The 20,970-nt window shown below is 43.6% G+C and overlaps 1 protein-coding gene across 1 annotated transcript; it reads left to right on the forward strand.

Annotated features, from left to right (window-relative positions):
- The first annotated feature begins 2,601 nt into the window (after positions 1 to 2,601).
- On the forward strand, positions 2,602 to 20,705 carry LOC136645283 (mast cell carboxypeptidase A-like). The gene is made up of 11 exons (XM_066621520.1): positions 2,602 to 2,675; positions 2,959 to 3,034; positions 4,813 to 4,937; positions 5,843 to 5,945; positions 6,078 to 6,179; positions 6,818 to 6,919; positions 8,895 to 9,005; positions 9,726 to 9,825; positions 11,429 to 11,631; positions 17,137 to 17,221; positions 20,489 to 20,705. Exons 1-11 carry the CDS (start codon positions 2,602 to 2,604, stop codon positions 20,674 to 20,676), a joined length of 1,269 nt encoding a protein of 422 aa, XP_066477617.1. The 3' UTR covers positions 20,677 to 20,705.
- The last annotated feature ends 265 nt before the right edge of the window (positions 20,706 to 20,970 follow it).

Here is a 20,970-nt window from a genome sequence, read left to right on the forward strand (position 1 = left end):
GTCTTAGATAAGTGGAGTGACCAGATGCAATAAATGCAGATGCAGGGGCTGTGGTATTTTTAAAAGTTTTGTAGAACAGAAAAGTTCAGCAGGTGAATTGTCCTGTCCTAGTACTGCCCAGTACTGAATGGATGATGGCCGGATCCCAAAGGATCTCCTCTATGGAGAACTCGTGCAGGGAAAGCGCCCTACAGGTAGACCACAGCTGCGATACAAGGATATCTGCAAGAGGGATCTGAAGGCCTTAGGAGTGGACCTCAACAAGTGGGAAACCCTGGCCTCTGAGCGGCCCGCTTGGAGGCAGGCTGTGCAGCATGGCCTTTCCCAGTTTGAAGAGACACTTGGCCAACAGTCTGAGGCAAAGAGGCAAAGAAGGAAGGCCCACAGCCAGGGAGACAGACCAGGGGCAGACTGCACTTGCTCCCGGTGTGGAAGGGATTGTCACTCCCGGATTGGCCTTTTCAGCCACACTAGATGCTGTGCCAGAACCACCTTTCAGAGCGCAATACCATAGTCTTTCGAGACTGAAGGTTGCCAACATCAAGTACTGCCGGGGTGAAAATATTGGTTCTTCCCGAAATTGCCTCAACTACACAATGACTAATAGTCAAATCCTATGCATGTCTACTCAAAAGTAAGTTCCATTAGTGTCAATGGGGCTTACTCCCGGGAAAGTGTGGATAGGATTGGGCTGTGAGGCTAAAAGAACCTTATGCAGCTTTGCATCTGAGCGTCCTAGATAAAACCTAGGGTTTTATCTAGGTTTCTAGGTTTTTATCTAGGGTATCTAGGGTTTATCACTTTCCAAATTTGCCTCTCCTATGCAATGACTAACAGCTCAATCCTAACCAACTTTCCAGTGCTAATGAAGCTGCAGTGCAGCCCTGAGATAAGGGAACAAACTTTCCCTGAAATAAGAGAACAAACTTTTCCTTTCCTTGAGGAGGCCTCTGTAACTGCCTCCCCACCACAGAATGCACGGTGCACCCTGTTGACATGGCTGCATCAGCACTGGAAAATTGGTTAGGATTGGGCTGTAAAACTATAAGAGCCCTATGCAACTTTGCATCTAAGCACCTCCTAGATAAAACCTCAAACAAATGTCAATTAACGTGGCTTATGGGGCTTCAAATTAACACTGGGTAGTCCAATCCTAACCTCTGTGGAAACAATGGCCTGCTAGGTATACAGCACAGATTAGGTGCAGGCTGAAATCAAATTGGGGTAAGGAGATATTTTTCCCATTACCCAACCTACCCTATGGGGCTATTCAGATCCGTGCCAGCTCTTTAGCTGGCACAAATCCAAGTAGCCCGTGTAAGGCTGCTCAGGTCAAGGATGGAGGTTAGGATACAGATCCTAACCACCTTCTGTTTCACCCTCCACCTAGCCAAAAGTGCCCCCTCCACAGACCCAGAACACCCTCTCCCTTCCCCTATGCCACCTGGCTCAAATTTACCTCATTGGGCCAGCTCAGAGTACAGATCTGGCCCACCCAGACCAGTGCAGACCGCTGCACCAGCCCAGGCAACTCCTGAGTTGGCACAAATGTGCCTTACGGCATGTTTACAGCACTCGAGAGCTGGCACAGGGGGCCTTCGCTGGTTCTACTCTCTAGATTGTGCTCTAAGTGTCCTAAAAGCATTGTATATAAGATATTATGTTCTGGAAGAAAAATCACTCTCTGAATATTTTTTTACTTTATTGTTACTAGTCTTGCAAAGTGACTCACTATTACTCTCACTGTGGACACAGATGCTAACAGCTCAATGTAACAACTGAACACTCAAGACCACCTGAAAAGTGCATTCCCTGGGCCTCAACCATTAGGAAAACAAGTTTACCCCACACAAGATGATGGTTTATTGGGGGGCTCTGTTTCGAGGTCCCTCCATTCTGCAACTGCCACCACAGGGCTACTGGACAATATCTTGAGGGGAACAAAGACAGGCCAGAATAGCCTGAGAAGAGTTATCCACCCTCCAGTTCCTAGTGGTTCCAGTTTCCACAGTTGTGGTTACAGGCCGCGAAGAACCTCATTGCTCTGAGGGGAGCAAAAAAAGCCTGTTGGATAAGCCCTGTTCAGGTGTTCACCTCCACAGGGAGCTTCGCCTGTGTGGGCTTCCCATTAACATCGTATGCTAGCCCCACCTCCATTCCTGACCCCATGAACACTATTTTGGAATGAATTAAAACACTCAGGTTTGGGGGGGGGGGGTTGGTGTGAGGAGAGATTTGTGCTAATCTCCCTAAGCTGTATCACTCAGGATGCCCCCCACCATCCTCCCACCATGTCTCTCCCCCCCATGAGAGAAGTTAGAGGCATTAAATTTTTTTTCAGATGGGCTTAGAATAGTTGCTGTGGATTTCACTGACAATCATAGTATTCATAATTGAAGATTTGTACTCATAACAATTGATTGAATCAATAGACCTTACTGCCTATTGATTGCGATCAAACACTATTATTGCTGTAAATAAAGAGTTAAACGAATGAAGATACCGGCCAATGAAAGCACCAGAGGAAGCCACATGGTAGCTTATGGAGCACAGATTATATATAAAATGGAAGGGGTCAGATTTTATGACCAAAGCAGAATCATGAAGGCTTTTGTTTTCATTTTAGCTCTCCTTGTAGCACCTCAGGCTGTTCTTCTTGCTCGCCGTTTTGAGAGGTATCAGTTTTTCATTGTGGTAAATTCTGACAGAAAATGTTGCCACATGTCAACTTCTGGGTTTAGTATACCTACTGCTTTAAAACAACGTATAAAGAGCTTGCAGTTCACCAGGAAGTTATCCTTTGTAAGCCTCATTCTCACCGAGACAAAGGGAACTATGAAACAACATAGCTCGTGGTCCTGGGCTTCAAAGAATAGAAGGTCAGGGGAAAAGAAAAGACCAGAATGTAATTGGATGCAATTGTATGATTATTCTTGTTTAATTTCATTTTTCTTGAAGTGAAAAAGTGTTTCGTGTAAAGCTTCAGAATGAAAACCAAGTGAATTTTCTAAAGGAACTAGCCTCTACTATCCAGGTAAGATTCTTCCCCTATGTATACAATGTTTTTCAATTTAATATTTTTACTCATAATGTGAAATTTGACCTCAGAAGGTTTATGCAACAGCTGTTAAGCTCAGATAAACAAGTGTCATGTCAACGCATAGTAAAACTAGCGGTTATTAAAACATAGTAAAACTACAGGTTATTAAAACAAAAGTAAGAAAGGAAGTTCAGAGTGGCTCATCACAACAGACTGTGCAATCCTATGCATGTTTACTCAGAAGCAAGTTCAACTGTGTTCCTGTGTTCTACTCCCAGGAAAATATGTCTAGATTTGCACCCAAAGTCTCCTTTATAAGTGTGCTAATGCACAAAGAAGTCTATTATAACTAAAATAAATATTCAGATATATTAAAAATTCACCAACATCTCAGTGGTTGTTGGAGTGAAATTTGATCTCAGAATTCAAAATGTGAATGTCTTTCAGCACAATCATAAGCACATCTACTCAGAAGTAAGTCCTTTGTGCTCAATGGGGCTTACTTCTAGGAAAGGAGGTATAGGATTGCAGCCTTTGCCTCATTAACATCTATTGATAGACAAATTGAGAGGTACCAAATGTGAAGCCTCATAAGCTGTCAGATTTCAAATATTAAATAAATCCCATTGTGCGTCAACTATTCAGTACAGTCACATACTACATCCTGTTGCCCATTAATCATTAAAATACTGTCAAATAACAAATACAGAATTCAAATAGCAATGTCAAACATCTACTATTCCAATCAAATATCATCAGAATTCAAAAAGAGAAATCAAATATTCAGTGATGAATAGTCAAATATATGGTTTTAACGTTTGCAGAAGATTTGGGGCCCAATCCAAACAGGCCCATGCCAGCCCCAGAGCCAGCGTGCAGTGTCTCAAACATGCTATAAGACACACTTGTAACACTACTGGGCTGCCGCTGGGTCAGCACAAGCCAGCATTGAGCCAGCGCTGGGCGGAAGACCAACAAACACTGCCCGGAGCTCCAGCCAAGCACCAGACAGTGGACTAGTACATCGGGGTGGGGGTAGGGAGTGGGGTGGGAGGGGGCGGAGATGGCAGCAGGTTCTGTTGCCGTATCCTAATCCCCTCCCAGCCCAAGAAACCCAACACAGGTCTTCTTAAATCTGCGCCCGCTCAGTAGTGGGTGCATATCCAAAGAGACCCATCGGTGCTGCCTGGGGATTACACAGGGTAAGGGAATGTAAGCTCCCTGGCGCTACTGCATCCCTGGGCACTGGGAAACACAGGTTTGGGCTGTTGGAGAACAATATAGGAATATTCTTGTATCTGAGTACAAAGTTTAACTATATACAGCCAACCCACATAAAATTCAGAAAGTACAAAATAGGTATATGTAGGAATACCCATTCCTACCAAACTGGTCCAAATTTTGGACAAAAGGAAAGGCACCAGATAGAAGAAGAGAAGGGAGCAGACCTCAAGGTACAAAAAATATTAATTATTTCCTGTTGTGTTTGGAATTTTGTAACTCTTTGCCAAGGGTGACTATTCATTTCTTTCAAAGAGCGCCCAGAACTTGTTTTCTTTCCCACTAGCATCAATTGTTTTCCAAAAGCATTACGTTTCTTAATAAATTCATTCATTTCCTGCTCTTGCATGCCTAGACAGGCATGGAGACAATTAATAGTTTGAGGTGGAGGAAAATGAAGGTTTTGTCTCAGATTGTTGTAAATCTTTATCAACCAATTATCTTAAATGCACACATTCTTAATGACAGACTATCCACATTTTTCTGCACAGCTTGACTTCTGGCATCCCGATTCAGTTCATCACCTTGTTGCTGGGGCAGATGTGGATCTTCGGGTCAGTTCAAATCACACAACCAATGTACAGACGATAATGGAGCAGAATGAAATGCCATATAAGTAAGTGATAGATAATGCAGTTTCGTGGGAAGTGTATATTTATGTGTGATATCGTAAAAGACTGCTCAAGCCATGTTGAAGGAGAATGTACTAGCAATTTAATTAATGATGTGAATGTAATCCAAACAGACGTCTTTCTTGGAAGAGAGCTTCCTGGTAAATTGAGCAAGAAAAAAGTTAACATTTTTAAAATTCACTATTGAATTGAATCAAGAGATCGATATGTAGGACTGCAAGGATTAAACTAATGATCCAATGCTACCCCCTCCCCCACTAATATAACTTGCATTATGCCACCTGAGGCTGCTTTATGGCAGTCACATAGCAGCCTATGCCAATGCATGCCTGCTGGTAGGGAGGCCGGAATGGCATTCAGCACACTGTCCAACCCATGGAAACCCACCAGAGCAAGTAAGACTGTGCAGGGTTTGGAAGGAGGGGTTGGAAGGGAGGAGGAGGGGTGAACAGGGTGGGGTGGGTGGAATGGGGTGGTAAAGGGGTGGGGAGGAGGACAAAGCAAGCCCAGAAAGGGGCAGAACTGATAGTGCAATTTAGCTGAACATTTGTTTTCTTACTTGGGGTAAGCTTCTGGCACCAGAATAGGTCTACTCATTAGTTTCATGGCTATAAACCACACATCACAGATGGAATTGTATGGGGAGAGATGTGTTCTGTGACATCCTAGGTATGCTATCCTTTACAAATCTTAAACAAGTCAAATGTATTTGTTGGTTTGTTTTTATTGTCAACCATTGCATCATTGCTGTGCATGGCATTTAGAGACTAGTATAAGCACATCGCTGCACTAGGGAATGAGAACTAGGGGATAAGACAAAGGAGTCACAGAAGCCTTGAGGGGAGATCTGAAAGAACTAAATATTCTAGTGTGCTTCTTCCTATCACAGAATTTTATTCCACAATTTACAAGAAGCGATTGAAAAACAATTTGATGGAGGGAGCCATTTCCGTGCGAAGTACAGATACACACGTTACAATGACTGGGGAAAGGTACTGGCTGCTGTATCCTTTTCTTAAACTTCATAGCTAATAGGGGTAACAAGGGAGTCATTGCTCATTTTTTTCAAATATTATAATCATGATTACTTCAGTCTTTGATTACGTCTCCCCACTCCCCTTTAGATTGCTGCATGGACTAAGCGAATGGCTGAAAAGTATTCCAAACTCGTCTCCCGGATGGAGATTGGAAAGACCTATGAAAAGAATCCCATATACCTTCTTAAGGTATGAGTCCTGAGATTAAACACTGTTCATACTCTGCTAGAGCACTGGTTTCCAAACTGATAGGTCCCTTAAGGAACAGGAAGAAGGCAGCAATGTGATCCCCAGGATCTTGTGGCTTCCAGGGACAGAGGGGGCGGTTTTCAACTTACCTCCCCCTGTGCTGGCCTCTAGGGGGGTGTGTGGGGAGCCCTGTAGTCACCAATGTAGTGCTCTCCAAGACTTAGAAATGTTAAAAATACTCATCAGAAACAAACCAGAAGTGGTTTATTGGTATTTTTAACATTTCTAAGGTTTCGGGAGCCCAGTCCCTGAAGGGCTTCCCACACCCCCAGAGGCCCGCATAGGGGGAGGTAAGTTGAAACCTCTCCTGTCCCTGGCAGTGGTGTGATCTTCTCCCCATTCCCACAAAGACTTAGTGCTTCCCAAACTTCTAAGGAGAAGCTTGGAAACCACTGTGCCAGAGTAGCGATTTATGCTTATAATGGAAAACTGAGGTCTACTATATTCCATGAAATCCCATGGTGTCAACAAAGAGTAACACCCTCCACTGAAAAGGACACTGGTTCTGCAGATGAAAGCAATGATTTTGCACAATAGATATGACAAATATTTAAAAGATGAATGTTTCCCAATAACAGGTTGGAAAGGAGAGTGGCAAAAAAAGGGCAATCTTTATGGAGTGTGGCATCCATGCACGTGAGTGGGCATCACCAGCTTTCTGCCAATGGTTTGTGAAGCAGGTTGGTTAAACATTATTTTATGCAAATACATTATTTGCATTGATCTTAGCAACTCATTCACCCAATGTGTTTATTAATGGGTTAATATAAATGCTGCACCCCAGGCGTGGTAAAAAAGCCACCACTGTTGAGAAGTGGATCAAAATGTTAACTAGCAAAAAAAGCTCTTGCTCAACTTTTCTCCTGCTATCCACATGTTGTTGGAGGGCCAGAGTGTTCACAATCCAACGAATGCTGAGCTCAACAAACGCTCCAGAAAATGGTCAATAATAAAAAATGATAAAAACAGACGCTTTAGCTGCTGGTAAAGTGAAACTTCTTATTTTATTTTATTTCTTTATTTAAGGTGTAATCCTATCCTGAACTGTATCCAGCGCAGGATAGGGGCCCAAAGGGCTCAGCCAGAGGTAAGGGGAAACTTTCCTCTTTACCTCTGGGTAAGATATCATGGCCCCTATGGGTCTCCTTGGATTTGCACCACCTCCAGAGGTGGCACATGTCTGAGGATAGCGGAGCAGCTTGAAGTCATTCCAAACTCCCCAGGAACAGGGATTGGGATCTAGCATAAGTGCAGGATTTATATCAAACCACCATAAAGTTTGGGAAAAACATTTCTGACCCTCAATTTTGTAGTCCTGTGTAACTGAATCCACTGGTGGTGTTGCAAGGTGCAAAAACCAAGATGTTACAAGAGATCCTAGATGTTGCACAGTAATCCCAGGTTCCAAAGCAAACTCAGTAGACAGTGGTGATCAAATCCAGGCCTTTATTGAAATCCATCAGCAAAAGGTGGTAAATCCATCCACGTCTCCAAAGGAGACCGCGAGCATCAGAGATGGGGAGAAGAGAAGCGTGTAACACCCCCTTCAGCTGACTTTTATTACAATGTGGGGTTCCCTCCTTGAAACACATACATGGAGACAATTCATTGGTCCGTTACGCATCACCAGATGTTCACTTCCTACATCTCATTTATACATCATACAGATTTGAGCAGGCCGTAGGTCGTACTGCAACCCCTTAGTTCAAAAGCTGACCTCACTCATAACTATCGCATGACTTTACTGTGGCCTTCGTGTGTAGTCCGTCAAATGCAACATAATTGTCTTTGGAAACAAAAACTGCTATCTTTTGCTTTTCTGTGGGAACCTGACCTGTGAACCTGGAAATGATTTTGACATGTCGTCTTAAACCTTGTAATGTAGTTAGTCCACTAAAACTCACTTAAAATATTACTATTTGCTAGTCACACTTGTGTATGCACCAAAACCGGTTTTAAAATGAAGAACAAGAAATATAAGGAGAGCTGGTGTGAATACTGCTCCCAGCATGTGTATGCAAGTGGTGCTCTGAAGACGCCTTCAACCTGAAAGTTCAAACTGCTGCAATATATATTTTTTTCTGTGTTCTGAAAACAAAGACTATTTCATTCTGCTTGCATCTTATCTGTTGTGCCGGGAACATCTGCGGCACACAGCCAAATCCAGCAAACCTTTTGTGAGAAACCGAAACCATTTTAACCATTTTTTTTACTCAACTTGAACTTGCTTGGACATTTAACTTACACATACCAAGAGATCAAAACCATGCTGTTTACATTTCAGGTAAGCATCCTATACCATAACTACCAGGCTTACCTTGCATCAGTGGGGTCCATCTCCCACATCCAAGAGACTTTCTGAGGCTCAGGGAGGCTGTGTGTGTGGCCTCTCCGAGCCTGAGAAGGCCTTCCAGAGGCCTTAGAAAGGCACTTTCAGTTTTCATGAAAACCAGAAGTTTCTTTAGAAGGCCTCCAAGTGGCCTTAGAGGCCTGGGAAATGCAAATCAATGAACACGTGTAAGAAAAGAAGTGCCCTGTTAAGATTTGAATGTATAGCAACCCAACATGTGTTTAGTATAAGTATACATATATGAATATTTCCCAATGTCTCAAATAGTTTGGAATGGAACTCCATACAATATATATCTCTTGCAGGCGGTTAGAACATATGGAAATGACAAGGTCATGACAAATCTATTAGACAACATGAACTTCTACGTTCTTCCTGTGTTCAACATTGATGGCTACATCTGGACATGGACTGAAGTACTGTTCATATCTTCTATCATGTACCTGGTTTACTAAAATTAATTAAGGTGACACCAACAAGTCTCAAAGGGAGGCAGCAGCTGTGATAGTACCTAGCCCAGGAGCGTCAAACATAAGGCCCGGGGGCCAAATGCAGCCCTAATGACATCAATTCCTGCCTTGACATCAGCAGGCGTCATGAATGCCATTTGGCTCACTGTATGAAATGAGTTTGACACCCCTGACCTAGCCTTTTCCCACCACTGAAGCGTGCACTGCATCCTGCAGGGGTGGACAGAACTGCAGATCTCTTCTGAGTAAGGGAACATTTGCTCCCCTACCCAGGGATCAACCCAAAAGGGTCTCCTTAGACCTGCGTCAGCAATTTTGCTGGCACAAATCCAAGTGGACAAAGGAAGGCAGATCAAGGCTGGGAGGAGGAACAGCATATCTGGGACACCCCTGCCACTAATAACACCCCCTTCCTGGCCTCAATCCACTCCCCTCTCTGCCCCATCTCTGCTCCATTCCATCAGACGTAGGGCACCTGAAAGCGTATTAAATGCAAAGGCAGGCTCTGGGGAAACAATCTTTCTGACCCACTGCACATTATCTGTACATAGATAGATAAGTACGTGAATAAAGCTTTTGTCTTGTAAACCTGCCAGAACTAATCTGAAACAAACAAAAGTCGAAAACAGACAGTGATTAGAGGTTTCAATCATTTTGCCTTTGCAGGATCGCATGTGGAGAAAAAATCGTTCCCTTCTTCCCAATAGCACCTCAAGTGATTGTATTGGCACTGACTTGAACAGAAACTTCAGAGTTGCGTGGGGCAGTAAGTATAATGTGCCTGGTAACAATGGATGGTAAAGCATTGCCTGTGAAGCATAAGCAGCAATCAAATGCGTAAGAGGCAACCCTTGGTTGATGAGATTTATGTGTTCTCCCTGTGTACCTTGTTTTGAAAAACAAAGATGCCACCCCCCCCCCAAATGCTTAATACCAGAATTACTAAAGAATTACTAAATTACTAAAGGGGGTGGATTTGCAATGCATCCTACTTTCAGGATGCATTATTTACTTTCTGCATGTTCTGAGCCTATGGCATGCACTAGTGGCATGCAACCTATTCATCACCTGCTTAGTTCGATAATGAGCTTACTGCAGCTAAGGGTGCAATCCTAACCCACTTTCCAGCACAGACATAAGGGTAATGCAACTTCAGGGTAAGGGGACAGACATTGCCATACTTTGAGGAGGCCTCCGTGACTGCCCCCCAACTGCAGGATGCAGCACATACCCCACTGGCACAGCTATGCCAGTGCTGGAAAGTTGGCTAGGATTGTGCCCTAAATCTTTTTTTTCATGGGCAAGTACAGCCTCCATGTTTTGAAAAGAGCATTTTCATGCATGAAGCTAAAAGTGAACTTCTTGTGTATCATTTATGTGACTGTCCAAATTGTTCCCAGGTAGGAAAAAAGGCAGTTGCAATGTACATTTGCTACAATGGTACTTTTAGAGTTTGGTTGCCTAACCTGTGATTCTCAGCTGGAAAATAGACAGCATTCAACTCTTTGTTTCTGCACTATCTCAGTGGCATAGCTAGAGGAGATGCAAAGCACTAAATTTTGCAGGGAGCCTCACTGCAGCAGGCAAGTGGCCTCTCCCCCTCCTCTTCAGAGCCATTCCAGGTAGGGGGAGCAAAATGGAGGTGTTCGCAGTTTGCATGCTGCAATGAGGCTCCCTGCAAAACTTAGTGCTTTGCACCCCCTCTAGCTACACCACTGGTCTAGCTCCGCACTGCAGACCAGAATCGAAATTGCAACCCTAAGCAGCTACACACGAGTAAATGTGGCTGAGCCATGCATGGTTTTACATTCTCACTACAAAGAGAATATAACTTTCAGATACCTGCATGAAAATATTCTAAACCAGTTCAAACTTTTAATACTACTGGGGTCACAAGACACCCCCCCCCCCAACTGTGCCAACATGGACGTAATTTGCTGTGACATGATGACATCATCATCAGTTACTTCTGGATTCTGAGCTATCAAAATCACTCGGCAGACTCAGGTAGCAGCAAGGAAGAGGCAGTGCTTGTGACAGGGCTTTTCTGTCTCCCTGCCATGCCGTAACGACTTCTCCGAAGGAGAAGCTGGAATAGTGCAGCAGGAAGATCAGGAGGAAGTGGTGGGTGGCAGGGCTTTTCAAGGTCTGCCAAAACAGGCCTCAAGGGCTACATGTTGGACCAGCCTGCCCTAAACCAAAGCATGAAGGAAATCTGTTCTAGGTTCATAGCAAAGGCCATATGAAAAATGCAGTCTGAATCCTGTAAATCCATCTTGAGTGAGCACTGTCTCCACCACCTGAAGAAGCTGCTAAGGAAGACAGCCTTGTTCACTACAAACATCAGGTCTGAAAAATTTCCCTTGCAGCCAACGTCTTCTCACATGAAAGTTGTTTGGAAATATTCTGTGGACCCTCTGCAGAGTCTGAGCCAGAAACAAAAGCACTTACGAAATTCGTTCAAGACCACCTTTCCGTCATAAAAGGATACATAAGCATCCATTCCTATTCTCAGCTGCTGATGTTTCCTTATGCGCATACATACAAAAAAGCACCCAATTATGATGAACTGGTATGTTTACAACTATATCTCTTTTCATTAGTCTGCCATAAGTAATATTTTCTCCAGAAAATACAGTTTCAATAACATTAATTGAAAGAAAATAAAGCACCTCAGTATCCTGCTTACTAGTAGTGGAGCAAGGGGAGGGTGGGGCTTGGCGGGGGGAGGGTGGGGCTTGGATTTGGCCCAAGTGGGCTGTCAGTTGCAAACCCCTGGTCTTATTGTATTGCTAGCATTGATATGTTAAATTCAGTGCATACGTATGAATAATATAGTAGGGCCTAGGTATCCACAGGAATCTGTGGTATCCTAGGAATCTGTTCCCAGACCCCTTGCAGATACTGATTTCCATGGATAATGGCATCTGTGGGGCTCCCCCCAAAAGAAGTGCCTTTTTGAATGCTCTGGCAGGCCTTCTGAGGCACGGGGAGTTCGCACAGGCCTCCTAGGGTACCTCTGGTTGCATCTGGGTGGTCATGTGAGGTCCTCCAGCATGGGTCGGAACCCATGTTGGGTCAACCCCTCAAACCCGCAGATAAGGAGGACCCACTGTATATCTTGAATGAACACTGTATGAAAACAACAAATGTGATAATAGCGTATTCCAGTTTGTCCTAAGATGAAGGATGAAAGCAGCAGGGAAGCAGCTGGCCTCAGCTATGGGTGGTTGGAACAAGTATCTGAACTGATGTTTAGCATAAATTTAGTGTACGTTGAGCCAAGAGATGAGCTATCCCTCCTCAAGTCTCTTTGGTTCGTCACCATACTAGCCATTACATTAGTTGAAAAGCCATTAGTTGAAAAGCGGTATATAAATACTGTTAATAATAATAATAATAATTACATTCAACTGCAATACAGGTCAGCTTGACCCAGGCTGTGGCAAGGATGTATATAACATCGCCTTAATAAGAACATGGGAATAGGTGTATATAAGCAACTTTGTCAAACTGATTTTTTTCTTCTTCTAAGGGTGCAAACCTATCCACACTATCCTGGGAGTAAGCCCCATTGACTATAATGGGACTTACTTCAGAGCAGACATGCATAGGATTGGGCTATTAATGTATTAGCAATGCTTGGTAGCTCTTCTGTTTTCTAAGGATAGTTTAATGCCTATCAACATCATACAGGAAAGGACTCTGTAAGAAAGCCAGTTTTCCTAATTCTGTAGACTTTGTAAGAGAAACATAGATGTACCAATGCTGCCCTCTTGTGTTGTACTTACAGAGAAATATGAGAGCCCAAACTTTGGGCTCACCTCCCCCCTATTGATTTTTTTTAAAGCTACAGTTACTTTTTCATATACCTCTGCTGTATTTAAGCCACAAAGATTAATATCTGAGAGGACTCAAAACCTCAGTGTTCCATCTGCTGATTTGTGTCCCTCTGTGGCCAACACCAAAATAAAAGTTAAAGTTAGATTTGGAAGAAAGAGTATCAGAAAATCCACACATAATAGTCTATATTTTGACAGTCATATTTTTTTCCTGCAAATTCAAAAGGGGACACTTGACAGAAATCATAATAATTTTTTTCTAACTCCAGTGCAGCCAGATGCAAACAAGATACATTTTATTATTGTTATTATTATTTTCCATTCATTTTCTCTGGTATGAATTCCAGCGATCCTAGACTAAGAAACTATTTCTATATATAGGAACATCCCAGCAATGAATAGAATTTCACTTTCTAAAACAGAGCACAACAGAATGACAGGAATAACCATGTTAAGGACTTGAGTAAAGCCCTGCTGGATCAGACCAAATGCCCTTCTAGTTCAGCTCCCTGTATCTTACTGTGGCCCACCAAATGCCTCAGGGTGCATTTAAGACAAGATAACCCTATCCTGTTGCCAGTGTTGATGAGGGGGGAGGGAAGCACTAAATAATAATAATAACTAAGTTTTTCATGAGCCTGAATGCACTGGGTAAAGCAGTCCCTCCCCCTCACCTTCAGAGCCATTCAAAATAATGAGAGCAAAGCAGAGGAGGCACCTCCACTTTGCTCTAATAACTCACCTGTTGCCACTCCCTTGAATCTGGCATTCAGATTTAGGCTACCTCTAAAACCCAAATGTTGCATATAGGCATCACAGCTTGTAACCTGCAATGGACTTTTCCTCCATAAATACATCCAAGCCCCTTTTAAAGGCATCTAGGCCAGGTGCCATCACAACATCCTTGTAGCTAGGAGTTCCACAGATTAATTAATCAATTACACAGACTCTTAACTCAAGGTAAAGAAATATTTTCTTTTGTCTGTTCTAACTCTCCCATTGTACACAAATGTTGTACATTTCTGGTCCACAACATTGTATAATGACTTTGGATTGGTCCACAGAGTTCACATGTAGCAGAAAACAGAAGATGTAATTTAAAAAACACAGTTGTTTGCCTAGAAGAATGGAAATGCCCTATTGGGCTGTGTCCATTAGCATGGAAGCAATAAAATTCAAATAAGCCTTCAAAGCACATGACAAAACCATCTGTTCTCATTCACTGGGACAAAACATAACCTACTTGTGAAATTAACAAACCCCAGTCAAAAGTGCTTCAGCCTACAAGAGAAAGTGCTAATAATAGAATAGAGCGGTAGCATGATAACTGAGCCAGATTGAAACACACTGCAGATAGCACTGACTTGTGATGGCCATTACAAATCAACAGGTTGCAAAGTACAGAAGCTGAATTGTTCAGACTGTGCAGTCTACAGATCCTCCACAAATTATCTAGAAGAGGGAGCTAATGTTAGGAAATACTGAATCTTGGAGTCTGATCCTGTGGTTTAATCTTCTGTCTCTGCCTTACAGCCAAAGTCAGCAAGGGAGAGTCATATTATTGTTTGCATGGCTTGCTGGATCAGGACCTATGTTGCAGAAGCAAATTTGCATAGCAATGCATCTTCAAAAGCCATGCAAGTCATCCAATTCAATCCCTGACCATACTGCTGCATGGGATTGCGGGTATACAGGGGGCCCCTGTATCCATGGATCCTTTACCCATGGTTTCACTTATTCACTGATCAGGTCTGCACCCTCCCCCATGTGAACCCCCTCCAAAGGTGAGGGGAGCTCTGTTCCCCTCCTGAGGGTCTTCTAAGCCTAGCAGAGGTCCCATGTGTCTGCTTGTGGCCTGTCCCGGGCTCAGAATTACTCTTAGAGCAAAAAAAGTGACTTCCGTTTTTTCCATAAAACCAGAAGTGATGTTTTTCATACCTTATAAGGCATTAGGTGGTCTGGGGAAGCTACTGATGGCTTCTCGGGGCCTTCTAATGCCTTACAAGGCATTAAATGCTCACTCCGGTTTTACAAAAAAGCCAGAAGTCACATTTGCTCTAACAGTTTCTGAATGGAACCCTCACGGATACTAGGGCACACCTGTATATGTCTGTCCAGGTCAAAATGCAGAATATAATGTAAGTTCCCATCAGTTTTATTTTTGTTTTTTGCCAGGCAGCACCTTGTATAACTGACTCTAGATAAGGGCCTAAATCTAGGATTATCCCAGAACTTTTTAATCAGTAATAACCTTAAATTGATTAGCCTATTGCAGGGATGGAAATATGATACCACAAATCTCGAGTCTCTGCCCCCCCCCACAAGTCCCAGCAGGCAAGTCCTAGCCCTTCGCTGACTTGCCCCCTGAAATTCCTGAGTCATTTTAACTCAAGTCAGAATCTTTTGGGTCAGGCACACCAGGGCATGGACCAAAAGGGACTGGGAGATGTCCGAGCTCAGCAAAGTGGGAGGGGGCGGGATGGACAGTGGGAGAAGACAGAAGCAGCAAGTGGAAGAAGTGTCACTCAGCAGCAGCTGGGAAGCTTACATTAAGAGTACAACCCAGTGCTTTGCAGCTCTACTCAGAAGTAGTCCCATTGCCTATCATTCATTAAGGCAGCTTCTTCTTCCCAGGTAACAATAACCAGAGCCATGAAGAACTGGCCAAAGTCATGAGGAACCGCTTCCTGGCTGTCCCGCCTCTGGAGGGTGGGGGGGCATTACCCAGTATCACTTTTACCCAGATTACTATTATCCAGATTCACTTTTTCTGTCCCTGGTCTTGTCCAGTCAATCCTAAGGCAAGAACCCCTTTGGGCTCCTTCTGCCCTCCCTCATCCAAAGGAAAAAAATTCCACCCATCCTTTGTCCAATGATCATTGGTTCCTTCAGAGATGGACAAGACAGCCTGCTCCCGTCCCTTCTCCCCACCTCCTGCTCAATGCAAAACATTAACCCTTCCCTGCTTCCTGGCTGGAACTTTCCTGCTGCTGCTCAACCGGTCTGAATTATGGTTCCATGAGGTATTTAATGTGCCACAAGCACACCCAGACACACGAGTCGAGAATGCATTTCTGAGCTCATTTCCGAGTCAGTGCCTCAAACTCAAGTTAGTGCCTGAGTTAGTGCCACACCTGATGCAAGCATACACAAGTCAATGACACATGTGTTTTTGCAACTCAGGCTCATGTTGTTACCAAAAAGGGCTGTTATGTTTTAAGGGGAATTATTATATTACCCTTTTGGAAACTTCAGGATCACAGGCTAGATAACAAGACAGCATATGCAAAGAAATTCCTTTTTAGCTTGAAAAGAGACTGAGAGAAAGATAACTTTCAATAGGATTATGTTTTTATTGCAAAAACACACAGATATACATAATGCACATGGAAAATTGATAAGTATATGTTTCTAGTACTTGTGTCTAGTGTACCTAGCTTCTGGTGGTTGCATGTGAGCAGTATTTGGTGCATCCAAGGAGATCAGGAAAAAGGAAATGTGTAGGGGAGGATTTTAGGGGTCCCTGGTCTGCATAACTCAGTTGCTAACTAAAGATAGGGAAAGAAGGTGAGAAAAGGGGGGGAGAAGGTTCCAGACGCAGATATAGTTACCTGTCTTGTGGAGCAGTTGGATGGGAGGGGGGAAGAGTCCTATGGAGGACCTCTGCCTTGGAAGGGCAGCCAGAGAGAGAGCTAGCACATGGCAGCCTTCTCTTTAAAGGGTTTTTGCTGACCTGGATGTTGGCCTGAATGACCTAGAGCTGTCCTGGATGCGCATACTCACTACACACAGTGGAACACGTGGAGCATGCAAGAAAAACAGGATGATAGGTATCAGCCATGGCTGACCTCCTGGGAGGGGGGAAGGCAGTTTGCGTACATACTTAAGAGTGATTAAGCTACAACAATAGGAAACATTTAAACAATGATTTACAGTTCTTGAGACAACAATTTGCTCTTTAGACTTTGCTGCTAAAGTCTTTGCTGCTAAATTCTTTGTTGCTGTGTGCATGGAGAGCTAGAGGTTGTGTAAACTTGTGATTTTTACCAGGGTTTTTGGAAAAGTGTGCTGGGGGAAGTGTGTCCTGTGTTTTGAGGTTTGGCCTGCATGAGTTTTAGTCCATAATACATAACCAGATATAAAAATCACAACTTAAAAGGAAAAAAGGGGATTTTCACGTAACAATGTCATAAGGGAAAGCAATTAATCTAAATATCTCTGTCTTTTACATCTAGAATACATTGGCTAAAGAAGCTGTGCATGCTTTATCTAGTCTCTATGGTACAAAGTACGAGTATGGACCAATTGCTTCTACAATCTGTAAGTATGAGTTTCTATTTTCTAGAGGTGGGTAGAATCCAGCCCAACACAAAAATTTTTCTGATCTTTTCAAAATTCCATTTGGTTTCTCCAGCATTCCATTATACCTCCATCAGGAGCTTGCAAGTCCAGCCTTCACTTTAGTCAAAGCTCAACGGCAACCTGAGAATAGGCAGAGTCTCCTTGAAATATTTCACTTACCTTAATTACAGCCCTTTTTGCTTCTCCTTTGAATGTTTTTTCTTCTTCTGAAAAGGAACCTCCAAATTCACATCAAAACATTCCCTGAGATTTAAAAAAACAGTGGCTGGAATCTCTATGTTTTGCTATTAGAAGTCCCTATCTGAAAGTTGGCTAGAATTCACACTTCCAAAAATATGACTGTAACTTCCTGCCTTAGAGCCAACTGGAAGTTATGTTTCTCGGGTCCCAGTTGCTACTTTGTGATGAGCCTTTAGCTGCCTGACACAATTTCTCCAAAGAAATGCCATGTGATGGAGCATCATAAGGTTGTGAATTTTCCGGCCACATCAGAGCCATCCTTAACAATGATTTGGAGGAGCTTGCTATGTGATGATGCCACATAGCATACCATGGGTTTGTACATGTTTCACTGGAGAGGTGAAAGGTCATAATGAAGAAGTGCTGGCAGTTGGAAAAGGTCATTTAAGCAGTAATCCTGAGTGTATGAATTCCAGTTATTGCATTTTCCAAGTGTCATGCCACTGGTGCACAATACAAAACAAAACATAAAATCTCAGGAATTTTTAGATTAATAGATTAAAGTTCTTCTGATTGATTAAACAGGTTTTCCAAATTGTTTAGGCCTGAGGTATTCAATCTGGGCGTCAGGGCTCCCTAGGGAGGCGTGGCTAGCCTCCAGGGGTGTTGTGAGGCATCTTGGGGAGAGAGGTGACCACAGCAGCTCAGCTGCACATGCTGCCTTCCTACTTTTCTTTGGCTGTGAAAGAGGTGGGTGGGGCATCGTGAGGTGGGGAGGGCTGTGAAACATGGTGGGGGGAGGTGGGAGAGAAGGCTGGCTGGGCAGCAGCAGCGGAGGTGCCGCATCTCATCAGCACAGGGTGTGCTCCTGGCAGGCTTCAAACTGGGAGGGAAGAGTAAGTAAAGGCAGAGCAGTGCTTTCCTCCGCTTGGGAAGGAGGAAGCCCAGCCTGTTTGGGTGGGGTGTCCAAATGCCACAGCCTGCATTCCTCTGTCTTGCCTGGAGGAATAAGGGTGGCATCTGCATGTTGGGGTGTATGTGTGTGAGCATCCCCCATCTACTTCGCGGATGAGTTGTAATCTTGCTCTGTGTGGCTGCAATCCTATCTATACTTTCCTGGGAGTAAGCCCCATTGATTCAAATGGGACTTACTGCTGAGTAGACCTACATATGCTTGGGGTCTGTGTCAGCTTAACCAAGGATCTTTACCTTTCTCTTTTTCCTCCCCCTTTAAAAAAGAAAAAAACAGCCGCTCTTGATCAGTTAAGCTATGTCTCCAAAAACTGATTAAAAATAAAAAATACCCATTCCTTTTCAGCCATCCCCCTTTTTCCTCCTGCCTCCTTTTGGGGGGGTACTTCCCATGTTGGCTTCTATTATAAGACAAAAGGCACAATCCTAGCTAGGTCTACTCATAAGTTAGTCCTATTGTGTTCTATGGGACCTACTCCTAGGAAAGTGAGGTTAGGATTGCAGCCAAACGGTCTATGGGTCTCAGTTTCACATCACTTTGCAATTAGCAGATACACACAAAACAAAGTCTTCCCCTCCCTCAGCAAATTCTTCACTTCTGTCCCCTCCCTTTCCAAAACCCTCCAGGTGTGCTGCTAACAAACTCAGGGCACAATCCTAACCAGGTCTACTCAGAAGTATGTCCTATTTTGTTCAATGGGGCTTACTCTCAGGTAAGTGTGGTTAGGATTGCAGCCTCAGAGTGCTGGCAGCTGTTTTTTTGTTTCCAGTGTATAACACCTTCATCCCCATTTGGGGGGTAACTGAGGTGAGGTGATGTAATGGGGAGCCATGGCCAATGGCCCCAAGGATCGGGGAGCCGAGGGCTGGAAAAGAGAACCACTGGTTTAAGCATTAGATTTTTTTTTTTAAGTTAATTCTTTTGAATCTAAGTACTTACAAATGCATGACAAGTAGGCACCTCTTAAGAGGAGGCATTCATCCTTCTTGCTCACATGATGGGATGGCTCTTCAGATACAGTGCCATCAAAAAACACTTTGTTTTTGTTTTCTCTGGAAAAAACTGTTTTGTTCATATGCAAATGTATCAAAGTCTTTAACTTGCCAATTGATTAGAACATAAGAAAAGCCCTGCTGGATCAGTCCACTGGCCATATAATCTTGCATTCTACTTCCCACAATGGCCCACCAGCTGCCTCTGGGAAGTGATTCCTGAACAGTATTAAATACTGTTGTTGTTGTTATTGATAATAATAATAATAATTCCCAAATTGTGAGACTTGACTCTCCGGGGAACCACAGAAACCAACTAGGGGAGCCACAGAATCTGTAAAAACAATGTATAGGTTTGTTACCCTAATGGAGAGCCATGGCCAATGTAGGTCAAGGGAGCCACCAGTCAAAAAAGTTTGGGAACCACTCCACAGCCTCACTGATACAACTCCGCTACAACTGGTAGTCAGAAGCATACTACCACTGAACCTAGAGGTAGCACATAGCCATTAATAACTAGTAGTCATTGATAGACCTGTCTGCCATAAATGTGTCCAATTACCTTTTAAGCCATTCAAGTCAGTGACCATCACCACCTCTTCTGGAATTGGTGCAACCAGACAGGGGCCTCTGGGAGCACTTGCTGAAGAGATAATGGAGGAGCTACCACAAGATTCAGGTGTGGCTTCTCCTCCTCTCCCTCTGCAAATGAAGGGACATAGCAGCTCTGTCTTCTCCAACTCTATGAGGATGAGGAGGGGGAAGAGTTGCTACTGCCATGCTGCATTTGTTCACTCTATTCACCAAGGGAAAGGGTAGGAGCAGCTACTAGCCAGCCATCATTACTATGGCTGCATCCCCTTTCACCCTCCCCAATGAGTTAAACTGGGACAGAGAAGCAACATGCCAGAGGGAGTGTTATGACAGGGGAAGGAAGGGCAGAGCACTGTGAGGGGCCACTGCAGAGCTTCACCCCATGGCCTTCAGCAACCTGGCACTGTCAACGGTGCCATCTTCTCCTCCACAAGAGCAAAATGTCCTGGGCTGGCCCTGAAAACAGATTTTGCTGTCCCTTTGCAGACACTTGTTACGGCTCCTCTATTGACTGGTTTTACGATGAGGGTGTGAAGTATTCATTTGCCTTTGAACTCCGTGACACTGGTGAACATGGTTTTCTCCTCCCTGAATCGAAGATAAGACCAACCTGCAAGGAGACTATGCTGGCAGTCCTGCACATTGCCCAACACATCCTCGCTTCTGCTCCCTGAAGATACGTTCAAATTTTTTACAAAATGAATTCTCTGCTGTCAGATTTTTTTTTAACAGGTCTTTGAATTAGCACCTTGTGAATTGATTTCATTGTAGTTCTGTTAGTGGCTTATTCTTTTCTGTAACAATAGACTGTCTTCCAACCTTTCTGTGTTACTGACACCTAATCAGGCTTCTTGTCTTTCTCTTTTTACTGAAGTAAGCAAATCATTCTGGACTATCTGTATGCAAACATATATCAAACATCTGCAGAGTACTTTTTGAATGTGTGCAGATATTTCACATGAACCTTT

The sequence above is a fragment of the Tiliqua scincoides genome, chromosome 3, assembly GCF_035046505.1.
Source record: "Tiliqua scincoides isolate rTilSci1 chromosome 3, rTilSci1.hap2, whole genome shotgun sequence".
NCBI lineage: Eukaryota > Metazoa > Chordata > Lepidosauria > Squamata > Scincidae > Tiliqua > Tiliqua scincoides.